Here is a 13,595-nt window from a genome sequence, read left to right as displayed (position 1 = left end):
GAAATTCGCTGCCAACTTGTGCTTTGTAAGTTTGAGGTATTTTATTAGCACTTTGTGAAATTAAGAGGCTTACAAATCTTTGTTTACTCTAGCACAGTCTCTTTCACCTTGTTACATGAGGAATGTACAAATTCTATTGGGAAGAAGTCTGAAAAGTCTGTGCAAAAACCTCTAGGAGATCATTAGACTACGGTGCACAGCAAACAGGTCTGCTTGTATAGCCATTCTAGTGTGCACACAGAGCCGTCCAGGCTTTGGGAGTGTCTGTTCTGTTAAAAAGACTTGTCCATGCAGGTCCATTGCAGGTTAAAATATTTTGTGCACCCAGCAGCCTTGGATTCATGCAGAACCAACTACACATCCATCATTCAATGAGAGCAAACATGGACGCCATATTTTAGGGAGGCAAAAAGTCATTAAATGGTGAATTAGGCCTATAAAAGATTCAAGAGTAATGTTCTGGTTTTGTGCCAGTTGCGTGACAGCAGCCCGTAGGACGTGCCTCTTAAAGAATTATAATACTGCCCATTCAGTAAGTGAGCAGGATATGCGGGAAAATTGAAAGTTTTTGAAGGCTTGTTTTTTTTTCTTTCATCACATACTGCCAATTGGCAAGGGAAGTTTGCCAGAATTTAGGAGCACAGGTATCAGTTGCCCAAAAGCAGAATGACTGTTGTCCTTAAAAGGAACACATTAGACAACCATGTATGGGAGGCTGAGGCATCCAGTGAATCCTCTGGAATGAGAGTGGAGCAAAACCTTGGGCAAAGTGGAAGCATGGCAGTGCCTTCATCAAAAGGCTCATACTGAGCTCAGAAGAGATGTCCTGGCCTAGTAAATGACTTGTACTGTGGAAGCTGAGTGGCAGATTCCCCAGGCAGGTTTCCAGGACAGGTTCCAGTACGTGGAACTGGACTCACCTGGTTAACATCATGGTCCATCCAGCTAATGCTCTCAGCAGAACTTATTTACTGTAGGCACAATATGGCATTCATTAAACTAAATTGCTTCCAGTTCTGAAGCTAACTTGTTTACAGCTAGTTCAGAGGTGAAGAGAAGAATTATCAAGGAGTTGTTTGAGAGAAGCAGCACGAGCCTCAAGTAACTGGGCCTTTTTAAGCTTTCAGGGTGTGCTTATTCATTTGTGTTTTATGTTTCTACTGGAAGTTTATATGTAGTTTACGTCTTGGAAATACTACTTTTTGTCACTGGCCAGTGATCCTGGTGGGAAGACCCACATGAACAGAATATTCGGGATGAATAAAAAGTACATTGGAGGGCCTCTGTGCTATCTAGTGTCATTAGAAGAGAGGATTCTGCTTCAGAAAGATGGAAGATTTTATACTAATTGCTGAAGCACTTGAACTGATTCAAAGAAAAAGGCTATAACTACAGGTCAGCTTGAAAAATCATGGCACTGATGTCCTTCAGGCACAGTGGGTTTTTATCTAAAACTAAAAGGAATGATAGAATGTGCTTACAATGAATAGTGAACTATTCTGTTTTTAAAATTTTCAAAGTCAAGTCATTGGTTTTTGGTTCTTTTTCTTTGCTTCGGTTTGCTTGTATGCAGTAAGGAGTCTTGAAATATATTCAACATGTCAGGTTCTGTCCATCCAGAAATACAGCCTGAATGTAGATATGAAATGGGCTTCTTCTTCTCTCATCACAGGCTGAAAATAGATTTCATCTGGTTTCTGTGAACTGCTTCTCCTAAAGTTGTCAATAATCTCTTCCAAATAACACTTTCCCAGCAGTTTTGTAGTTTCGAAACAGAAATGCAAGGAAAATTGGAAAGAAAAAGTGGTTTGTAGGATTTTTTTTAACTACCACTCTTTGGCATATCAGGCCAAGAACATAGGAATGCAACATCCAAATTATTTCAGAAGCTTCCATCTTCAGTCTGGAGATAAAGCTCACATATTGTTCAGAGTCTTGAATCTCATGCCATTAAAATTTCGCAAAGGTACTTTTTTTCTGATTGCTCTGCATGAGGGTTTACCTTCTTTTCCATATAAATATCATTGTCTCTGATAGCATTCTGCTAAGCTTAGAAGAGATTGTTCCTTAGGAGACAGTTTAGAAAAAAAACAACAATGGAAAAATGAAAAAACATAGTTTAAAATGTATCAAATTGCATTTCCATGAAGATTTAGTAACTTAGACAGTTTCTAGAGCATTTAGAGTTGTTGGAGCAGTTGTCTGTCATAATTTTGGATATGCATTTAGAAATGGGAGCACTTCAGGATGAGATTTCATCTGACACCCCTAAGTGCTAAATCTTAGATATGCTGTTACGTGTTCCCAGCATCTGTTTCTTTGATTCCCTTGTGGTTTTTAGAGAAGCAAATCTTGATCAAGGCCCAGAACTTTCACATCATCATTCCTCTTCACCACTGATTCGATGGGAGATGCTGTGTCTCTGGTGGGAAATACTTGTGGCCACACACCCAGTTCCAACACTGATCCTGGGTGTAATTCTGACTGTTTTCATTTCTCTCCTTTCACATCTCTACCAGGGAGAAAGGAAGGGAGAAGGGAAGTTTCATTCCCTTCAAATGTATGTTCTGGGGATGCATATTGTGTTTTCAGTCCAAAAAGATGTTACATTTTTGAGGAAAAATAATGAGTGGTAAAAATAGGAAGCAGTCAGGTCAAATTTCCTGAGATGGTTAAAAACCTTGCAGAATATACCAGATCTTGGGGAGCTAGTGCTTGTGATTTCATTTCTGTGTTTTCTATTTAGTAAACATTTATTCTCAATGGCATCTTTCAAAAGATGGCAATCAATGTTGGGTTCATGCTAAAAGCATTTTATTTTTCTCTGGCAATAAATAAACCTCTTGATCCCAGGCACTGGTAAATCAAAACTGGAGATGTTTTCCACTTTTTGCAAAGATGCGGAGGGAGTGAGAGCTAATTATTCAATAATAATGAAGTTTGTAATTCTTACGCAGTCTTGTTTATAGATTGGTTTAGTTTCCTTGGATATACACTAGATTTCCCCATTTTTCTGCATTACCCAACTGTACACAAGTCTGTGAGTGAAATGCCTTATACAACCAGCTCCAAAACCCCAGAACCTGACGTTGGCAGGTGCTTTCTGCCAGAGACTCCAGTGGATGTCATGCTCCCCAGCAACAGCAGAGAACATTTCTTACATCTGGTCCTGTCTGGACTGGCCCATGAGCTACTGCATGAACTATCTGCTGTTTGATCTGTTCAACAGCTTGTTGTTGCTCAGAGCCTCATTCAAGATAATTCTTTTGTGTCACTCAACAGAGAGGACTCGCAAACTGACTGTATCCTGGAATATGCATTCTCCAGAATCCCATATTGCCTAGAAACATTTGGGTTTCTTTTTTGCTGAACGGTGGGGACATGACTGTTATTTTATTGATCATATCTGTTGGGATGTGACAATGCCCATCTTGCCATTTTATTCCCAATAACTGTATCTCTCAAAAAAGTCCTTCAATCTTGCTTTATCTTATGGCAAAATTTTTAGAAGAACCTGAATTTTTATTTCTTCTCTCTCAAACACTTCCTCTGCTGTGTCGCTCCACATAATGATGAGTTTCTGAGCATGCAAGCCCTTCTTCAAGTATGAAAGAGGAATAATAGTCCTCAGTCAACTTGCAAATAGAGCAATCTGGACAAATCTTTAGCATAAAAGGATCATTCCCACAGGTTTTCCTGAGGTCCGTGGAGATGAACCAGAAAATTCAATTCAGCTACTGAGAAAACACACAGGAGCTGTTCACAGTTAATACATAACAAAAATAATTAAAACATTCCAGCAAGGCTAGGGAGTGAAGAATGAAAACTGATCCGGATCAGCTAACAGTGGCTGGTATAATGAGAAATATTCTTTCTCCCTACAAACTTTTCCTCTTTTTTTTTTTTTTTTTTTTTTTTTTAATAATTGTTGCAAACACTAGATTTATCCATTTTTTTCCCTAATCATTCAGTAATACCCCAAATCACATTAGGACTCCTTTCCTCTTCACATGCAGAGCTGTATGTTTTAGGTCCTTGCAAGAAGCTTTCCATACCCTTGCTTGTTTCTGGTTCCTGTCTATACGGAAAGGTTTATGTCACATTCCATGGTCTCTCAGAAATCCTTCAGCCTTCCTTCACTAAACTTACTCCACTACAAATTCATTATCTAACTGATCTGTTGATCCATTCTTGGGTTACCTGTAAACACCTGACTGCTCCAGAAATGTGTCAGCATAAGTTTGGAAGGAAACCCCTTCCTTTTAACTCCAAGTTTTGCTCTGGCCAGGTCTGGTGGTTGACTGCAGCTCTGAGACCAGGGCCCTGCAGACAGAATTGAGAAATTCTATGGGAATTCTGCAGGCCAATTTCTACGCCATCATCAGGAGTAATTCACTTGGATTACTACTGGAAGTCTCTTGTCCTTTTCTCTTTCATTCTGAAATGTGTACGCCTATCTACACATGACATTTTGCTATAGCCGTGATTGTCTAAGAATGCTGAAAAAACCCTGTATTTATGGTCTAATATCCACTAGAAGGTATTATCTTTGTCCTGTCCATTGCTAGTTTATGATTCCAACCACTAAATAATATAGGGGTTAGAAAATTAATCAGAATAGACCTTTTAAAAGCCCTATTTGAAATGTCATCTAAATATGAATGTGAAACATTTGTAACTGCTCTTCAAGAATAATTATATTTTACCAGTTGTGCACCCGAACATCAATTCCCATAGAGAATTTTTGGTGTTCATTTCTGAATTGTTTTTAGTTCATCTAAAAAGCGTATTAAAATAAAACATGTATATTTTATATCTTCAATCACTAAGCTAGTTGCCCCAGAAAATAATAAAATTAGATTGAGTTCATGTGACATATTAGCCACATTTCATTTCCATGTATACCTGACCAATTTTCTAGGAACTAGTGATCCTCCACAGTTTTTCAAATATATGGCATTTCAGAATATATTCAAATATATTCTAAAATAGTTCTCAGATTACTGCATGGATTCTCACCCATGAATTATGGGTGAGTTTCATCTAGAACTGTTGACTTGAATACATATATTAAATCTGAATATTCAGCACTCCCACCAGCACCGTGCCCACAGTGCATTCCCTTTTCCATGTTAAAATTTATTTCATTAGAGAATTGACTGTCATTTACCTTTGTGAAGACTCAAGCAAAGAAAGTGCTGAATACTCCAGCACTGCCTGCAGTTTGTCTTCCCTTCTGTTTACTAAATCACTCCACTTGCCTCTGTTTTCTTCCTACTTCTTGTATTTTTGCCAAAATTTTCTTTAACATTTCCAACTGAAATATATTTTGCATAACAATCTTCCTGAATTTATTAATCTACGTTTTTGTTATTCCCTTAGAGAAGTCATCAGGCACACACTAGTTTTTCCAGATCTCATGCAATTCCTTTTCCATTTTTGGATATTCAAAGCTTTCTTGAGGAAGGCACAATGGTGTCCCTTTCTGTTCACTGTTTCTCAAGTCTTTAAACCAGGTTTGTCATAATATATGTAGAACGGTCCCTTTCAAAAGCTACCAGCTCACTTGAACTTCTTCATCCCTTACATCAGGGGTGCCAAACTCATTTTCACTGGGGGCCACATCAGCCTCGCGGTTGCCTGCAAGGGGCCGAATGGCATTTTAGGACTGCATACGTGTAGGAGTAGTTACATTTATACAGTCCTAAAATTACACTTGCCCCTTTGAAAGCAACCGCAAGGCTGAAGTGGCCCCCAGTGAAAATGAGTTTGACACCCCTGCCTTACGTTGTTTTCCCAGGGGGTCTCAGTCTCAGCTCCCCAGGTTGTATCAAAGCTCTTTTCCCTGTTATTTCTGTACAGTAGAAAAGGCTGTTATTTCATTATTACTTTCATCCTCAAATTATTTCCCACCTTTGTGGTTTCAATCAATTCCTTCCTGTTAGTCAGATGTGAAATAATGCTTTCCTAGTAAAACTAAAGTCCTGCCTTCCCAAAATCAAAAGTGTGTCTGCAACACTGGCAATCTGATCACTTGGCTTGTCTGTACCCTGACATGTGGGATCCTTATAATCAAAAAGTTATATAGGTAGTAAAAATCTGCCTTATTACCTGGCCTTTGGATGGTAGCTCAAAAAACTCCATCTGTCTTCTCTTCCAATTTTCTGCTTCATGTAAGATCCTGAGCATGAAGCAGTGCATTTTTCCCCTTTTGATCTTCAGCCACAGATAGCATACAAGCCTCTTTCCTGCCTTTTCCTCTTCTTTATTTGATGCTATTCTGTTGCATTGCGAAAACTGTACAAAGTTTTCTTTTATTGAAAAAAGAAAAAATCAGGCAAAAGAATTTATTTATTTTTTACTCTTGCCTCAAAACCTCTCCTAGTCTTAGCCTTCCTCAAAGCTTTATATGATGTACGTGGAACACCTTTTCCTGTTTCTGTATGAGAAGAGAAAACGAACTATCATACACTCCTTGACAGCCAAGACAGAAGAAAAACCTTGGTTTTCTCATGTATTTCAAATTCTAGACAGACAGAATCAATAGAAAGACTAAGGCTGGAAGTGACTTCCGTAGGTCATCTAGTCCAACCTATTCCTCAAAGGAGATCAAAGTTCAGAGCTAGGTCAGGTTGCTCAGGACATTGTCCTATCAAGTTTTTAATATCTCCACAGATGGAGATGAAAATGAAGAATTTTAAATTCTGTTCAGTAAAATGATCTTGCATATGTTTTTACACAATGCCTTAATTGGTTTTGAACATATATTCTGTGTATATTTGACATTTTGATTTCCTGTTGAAACCAACAGTGACTGGGAGAGCACCTGAAAATTTTTGTTATCTAGTTGTCTAAAACCTGCTCTAATACCAACAGTGACTGGGAGAGCACTCGAAAATTTTTGTTATCTAGTTGTCTAAAACCTGCTCTAATTACATAAACTTGTTATGAGGAAGAGGACGGAGAGAAAGTCATGAGGAGGCTAACATCTAGCCTTGGTTTATGATGAACACTTATCTTATCAACCTACTGTTAATAAACGCACTAAAACAATAAAGAGCAAGATTTAATTTTAACTTGGTTTACTTGCCTGCTTTAGCAATGGCTAAAGGTGATAGCTTGGAAAAATATTAATCAGAGTCAACTATTTAAAGTCAGACCTACTTTTTGGCAGTTTCTGCAGGAAAGTTCCTCTACTAGTCATCAACCATGAAGATTTTTAACTGCCTCCTGGTTTACCGAAGGTTCCTGCTCATTGTCCTCACCCCACTGCTTTTACTTCCACTTCCGCTTATCATCAAAACCAAAGTAAGTGACCTGCTTTAAGAGGGAGTTATTTTGACCTCTATGTCAAGCCTGAGATTCCCATATCTTTTCAGAATCACAGAATGGTTTGAATTGGAAGGGATCTTGAATGACTTCTTGATGTTTGCATTGTGGATTTTCCTCCTTTTTTTTTTGTAGCAACTCAGAGTATTTGCATAGAAATGTAGAGAAGACAACAGCTTTAATGTAAGACTCTGTGCTGCTTGCATGGAATTCTAAATTATATCTTTGTTTTCTTGTTCATGAAACATTTTTCTCATTTAACATCATCTAGACTACCTTGAAAATCCTGTCCTTAGATTACATTTCGGCCACTTTTAAACATTTCTGTATGATTGAAAATGGAGATGAATTGTCAGGAAGACAGCCACAATTACCTTTTTGTTTGATTATGGGTTTTGTTAAGTTCATCTTATATTGTGTTGTAGTTCAGCATACATCATGCTGTCTGATAACAAATGACTGGAATCAATGATCTGAGAAATTCTCTCTGGTTCCTAAATAGATCAAAGGTTATGTCAGAATGTCTTGTGCTTATTTTACTTGAAATACATATTTTCTGGTATTAATAACTCTTGTTACACCTCTAGGTTGATGAAACAGCTATCTGAAAATTTTATTAATGATTCTATTTGGTACAGTTCTCATGTCAGCAGAATGAAATGGAGTTATCCTGTGCTTTGTTATCACAAATGCATGACACATATAATGTGTAACAATGCATGAAAGTCCAGTTCAGAAGTCCTTGCATCACAGATAGACAGTGGTTACAGAGTAACATGCTTCCCACTGTCTCACATCACAATTTAAATATTTCAGTTTCCTGTCTGAGAGGAAATCCTTGAGAAATTCTTGATGCAGAAATTCTTAATTCTTAAACTTAGGTGAGATGAACATTTCCTAGGTTATAAATGAATTGACACTATCAAATTGTTTCATAAACAACACAAACTTCCCTCAAAAAATAAATTCCAGCTGTAGCTGACTGACTTAAATTTAACATTGTTCTTTTCAAGTCAGAGGTTACCAGAGCCACATCCCAATAAAAAACACCTCTGCTGCTGTTGAACAGTTTCATGCCCTAACCAGTGGCATTAAAAGATCTAAACCATTTTCCTCCAGAGCAGAAATATAAATCAAAGTGGCATAATAGAGTTTTCTAGGATTCTGAAAGAAACTGGGATCACTTCATCTCATCATGTTTGGCTGTGGTTGCATTTTAAAGGCAGCATTGAAGTACATTCTCCTGAAAAAAAAAAAAAAAAAAAAAAAGGCTGAAAAAATATCCTGTTTTCCAAGAATTCACATAAAAGACACTCACTAAAATTACAAGTCTTAAAAACAACTGTATTTCTTACCAGTCTCACACAATGTTTTTTATGCTAGGTTACATCCTTGCCTTGTTGATGCTGATGACAAAACTTCATTGATTACAAGGAGATAAAATTTGACCTATTATTGACTGCAAGCACTCCTAGAGGTTTAAAGGTTTGCTTACAACTGCAGAATGTTTGCGATTTATGTTAGCGCATGATCTGAGAATGCTCCAGAATGACTTTTATGATTAATTATGCTTGAAGGAAAAGGCAGCTGACTTTTTTCCCACCTTTCATAAGAGGAAGAATTGAAGAACTTTTACTATCTCTTAGGAAAATTTCTTTAAAATTATTTTACAGACTGTGTTTTGTATCTTAGCAGGATCATCAACAGCAGGCAATAAGTACCCTAAATTCAGGTCCCTTGACTCATACTTGTTCCAGGTGGGGAGAATCTCTCAACTGACATAGCTGGACATTTTGCAATTGTAATTTTTTTTCCTGGATGATCCACTCATATTTTTGGTGGTGTCTTTTGTATTCTAGGAAGCAGAATGTGCATACACGTTGATTGTAGTTGCCATCTTTTGGCTCACAGAAGCTTTGCCGCTGGGTGTTTCAGCTTTGCTTCCTGCCTTTATGTTCCCATTGTTTGGTATAATGCAATCCAAGGAGGTAATTTGTTTTGTCCTCTCTATCATATTATGGATTTCAATGATACTATCTACAAAGAATTACATAATGTTGAAAACTCATGGGCTGATCCATGGATTTGCTGAGCGCCAATCACAGCAGATCTGCCTCAAGTCTTGCTTACATGTTTTGTCCTCAGGACTTGTTCATATTTCTTTATCTTTTTTCCTAGATTCTGATTCAGTGCTTAGGTACTTGTAAGTAGAAAATGTTAGCTAGATATAAAATATCCCTAATGTTACAGAAGCGAGATAGCATAATAAAAACCCCATGTGCAAAATGCTGAGTATATATCATCATGTCAAAGAGAGGACACCATAGATGATCATACTCTGTGTTTAATGTTGTTCTTTTATCTGTTGGACAGATGACTACATTAGATAGAGCAGCATTTAACTGGTGATATAGTTAATATGTAAGATGGAGCTGATGATCTTAGGTTGTTCACATCATAAGGCTTATTTTTAATTTTAACACTATGCACTTAAGTGCAGATAGTCCTTCTCCATGGGATTAAATGAAATTAACAGTTCCAATTACTTTGACAGTCCAAATTTAGGCCAAAAATGTTTCTAGATATTTGCTTCAATATATACCCTTACTGTTTTGGTTTTTTTCATTAAACTGGTAGTACCAAATACTAATAGAAAGTCTCCATTTAGTTAACAAAATATTTTTTTGTTTTTATTTCAGGTGGCATCTGCCTATTTTAAAGACTTTCATCTGCTGCTGATTGGAGTAATTTGTTTGGCAACATCAATAGAAAAATGGAATTTCCACAAAAGAGTGGCTTTAAGAATGGTGATGCTGGTGGGTGTCAACCCTGCATGGTATGTGCTAAACAATGTCTTGAAGGACAATAACACTTGTGGGAAGCTATGTGTTCTAGAAATAATTACCTACGTCTTTTTCTGTAGCAGAAATACAGCCTTTCTTTTCTACTGAAACAAAGTAGGTATTTTAAATAACATGATTGATTTGTAAGTGATACTTTATTATTTTGCTAAAATCCTAATTGAAAGTTCCCTGCAGGGCTTCTGTTCATAACAAGGATCCTTCTGAACAAAAATGTGATGATTTTGTAAATAACATAAGGGTCTTGTTTCTTAATGGTAGTAGTACATTACATACCTGGTGCCTACAGCAGAAAATCTGTGCTATGCTTATTATTATTTTATATTCAATACTGTTTGTAAAATTCAGTACACTTCCTAAAAATAAAAGAGTTCAAATAGACAGTGAGGAAAAAAGTCATAACATTAAAGATGTGGTGAGGAAGGAAAAACACATTAAGCACAATGTCTTTATTTTTGTTGTTTTGGTTTGGTTTGTTTTTTTTCTTTACCTATGAAGAAAATATCAAAGGAATAGGAACTGCCCCAACTGGATTAGGTGATGAGGGAAATGAAATCACACACTTTCTTCTTACTCACTATCAGCATAGATCTTATGAAGTGAAAAATTCTTTGCTTGCTTTATAATCTTGGAGAAAAGCTTTAGGCCCACAGATTCATCTGTCAGCATACCAGTAAGGCTACAGATAAGATCTGTAGAGTGAGTCTGTCTTCCCAGAATACATGATGCTTATGACTCCTTGTCAGAAGGAAATGGTGACAGAAAATATGAAGTCAGAAAAACAGAAACCCCAGGTCTAAAAAATGAGGTCTCTCTTAGGTGACCAAACTAACACCACCTCACAGAAATGTTGTGTTATTTCTATTCCTTAGTGATTTGTCTGTCCTAATTTTAAATATCATGTGTATTTTGATTTTTCCTGCACCTTTTGGTAGCTGGTAGCTTTCCTTTTTGTCAAAATGCCCCTTACATTCTTGTTCAACTGATTCCCATTATCTTTAGTTATATTCTTGAGTTATCCAGTTTTAGTTATTTGAACTTCTCATTTTTGATCACTCCTAAATCCTCTTTTTTTTAATCTGAAATCATGAAAGGGAGAACACAAACAGATGGTGTGCTCTGTTAAGCTGAATGTTCCTGAGGAACTTGCTGTGGGCACAGAAACCTGCAGTCAGCTGCTGAAGATATCCAGAGCAGCCCCACAGGCAGTTTTGTAACCCTGAGGAAGGCGGTCCCTCATAATTGTCTCAGCTCTATCACATTTCCTGGTCATGACAAAAATATGATAAGGTTATAATAAGATGATCTATGAAGGAGAGGATGCTCTCACCTCTCAGCATATGTCCCTCATTGGCTGTGCCCACTGTATAATGAAGCAGCTGTTCTCTGTGCACAGCGCTCCTCCTCCTCCACTGCAGGAGTCCCCAGCCAGCCTGGCCATGCTGGAGCCTCATCCCACCCAAGGCAAAGGTATCATTGTAGGAAGTTCCTGTGTCAGAGAATATGGGGGATGCAGCAGTGGAAGTAGAATAGCAGGAATCTTCTGGATTCCACATTCTGCATTCTTATGGAGAAAACGGTTTGTATCAGAATTAGCATGGCCAACACGACTAGAGAAGTGATTGTCCCCTCCTACTTGGCACTAGTGAGTCCACACCTCAAATCCTGTGTTCAGTTTTGGGCACCACACTACAAGAGCAACATTGAGGTGCTGGAGTGTGTCCAAAAAAGAGCAACAAAGCTGGTGAAGGGTCTGGAGCACAAGCCTTATGAGAAACAGCTGAGGAAACTGGGGTATTCAGTCTGGAGAAAAGGAGGCTGAGGGGAGACCTTATTGCTCTCTACAGCTACCTGAAAGGAGGTTGTAGTGAAGTGGGTGACAGTTTCTCCTCCCAAGTGACAAGTGATAGGACAAGAGGAAATGGCCTCAAGTCAAGCCAGGGGAGGTTTAGATTTGGTATTGGGAGAAATTTCTTCAACGAAAGAGAGAGAAATTTCTTCAACAAAAGGGTTGTCAGGCATTGGAACAGGCTGCCCAGGGAAGTGGTTGAGTCATCATCCTTGGATGTATTTAAAGTATGTGCAGATGTGTTGCTTAGAGACATGGTTTAGTGGTGGCCTTAACAGTGTTAGGTTAATGGTTGGACTCGATGATCTTAAGGGTCTTTTCTAGCCTAAATGATTCTATGAATCCCTAAAGGCCTCCCGTAATTTGATCTATGTGATCTGGTCTGCAGACTGGCATGGAAAGGTGAATATGTCTATGCAACCTGCAAGGTCTAGAATGAGTAATAAAACATCGATGGTGCATTACATAGCAAAGAGTGAGTTTAGACTTGAATGTAAATGAAGTTATCATCCAAGGTTCCATGCAAAATAGTTAAAAAAAAAAAAAGTGCTGAACTGCTTAGGATATATTTTATTATTTTTTAAATAAATTTTAGAGTCACTCATTGGAGTGCACCATGATTTACAAAATAGTCACTTGACCATTAGCCCATCAAATGCTGGAATTTTGTGATGTACTATTTCAAAACATGTTAGAGAGGGTCTTAATTTACTTTGTTTTTAAATCATCTTTCAAGTTGTACTAAAATTGTATTCCTCTATAATGTGAACATTCATATTCAGCATACTTAGCCTGAGCAGTGTTTTCTGCACAAACATTTCTTCTGAAAACACTATTCTTCCTCAATTTTCATCTGAGTACCTAATAAAAAACTGCTTAAAGTTAATGGGATTTAAACTGCTGATGACAATTTGTGTTGAATCAGGTCCACCACCTGCAGATCATTTCATCATTATGCAATTAAAAGCGCACAGAGAAAAGACTAGGAATCATGGTATTGAACTTTTTTGTTCTCTCTCAAGAAAAAATTCAAACTTGTAACATTTTTGCTATTAGCAGAAATAAAAGACTATGAGAGGCATTCTGAACAGTATTTTTATGTCCTAAAATATTGTTTACATTATTTTTATATAAAATCTTGTCTTTATGTGCTGAGAAATCATTATAGTTTTTACGACATTTTTCATCAAGGCTAAGCAAAGTGCTTTACAAATTGCACAAATGACTTCTCAGAAAATACTGTAACACCACCGTCCCTCCCCTCACAGTTGTTCTCTCGCTTTGGTGATGCATTGCAGGTGTTTAACAAAACTGCCAAAACCTTGGAACAGGAAGTCAAGAGGACTACTCTCATTTACAAGTCCAAAAGATGCATTAAAAATTACAATGTGGCCTGTATTCTGAGTTTACTGGTCAACTTCACCAGATATGACATGGAATATTTGAGTTTTTTGGTGTAAAACTAGAGTGACTCCAGTCACTGACGCAATTCAGTGCACTGCATCAGTGCAATCAGGAATTCCTATTTGTAGTAATCTTAGCATAAGCTGTGCTAA

General features: G+C 37.5%; 1 protein-coding gene across 5 annotated transcripts in view; it reads left to right on the top strand.

Annotated features, from left to right (window-relative positions):
- Positions 1-13,595, top strand: part of SLC13A1 (solute carrier family 13 member 1) — a 52,446-nt gene that overhangs the window by 18,935 nt on the left and 19,916 nt on the right. For 3 of the 5 annotated variants that reach the window (XM_005507742.3, XM_065048857.1, XM_065048858.1), the window contains 3 exons: positions 7,175-7,308; positions 9,189-9,317; positions 10,029-10,165. In XM_005507742.3, the coding sequence (XP_005507799.2) occupies positions 7,210-7,308; positions 9,189-9,317; positions 10,029-10,165 (365 nt within the window). In that variant the 5' untranslated portion in view covers positions 7,175-7,209. The other 2 variants (XM_065048859.1, XM_065048856.1) reach the window with 2 other exon arrangements.

This window comes from Columba livia, chromosome 1, assembly GCF_036013475.1.
Source record: "Columba livia isolate bColLiv1 breed racing homer chromosome 1, bColLiv1.pat.W.v2, whole genome shotgun sequence".
Taxonomy (NCBI): Eukaryota; Metazoa; Chordata; class Aves; order Columbiformes; family Columbidae; genus Columba; species Columba livia.
Note: the sequence above shows the minus strand (reverse complement) of the source record. Positions and strands in the feature narration are given on the sequence as shown.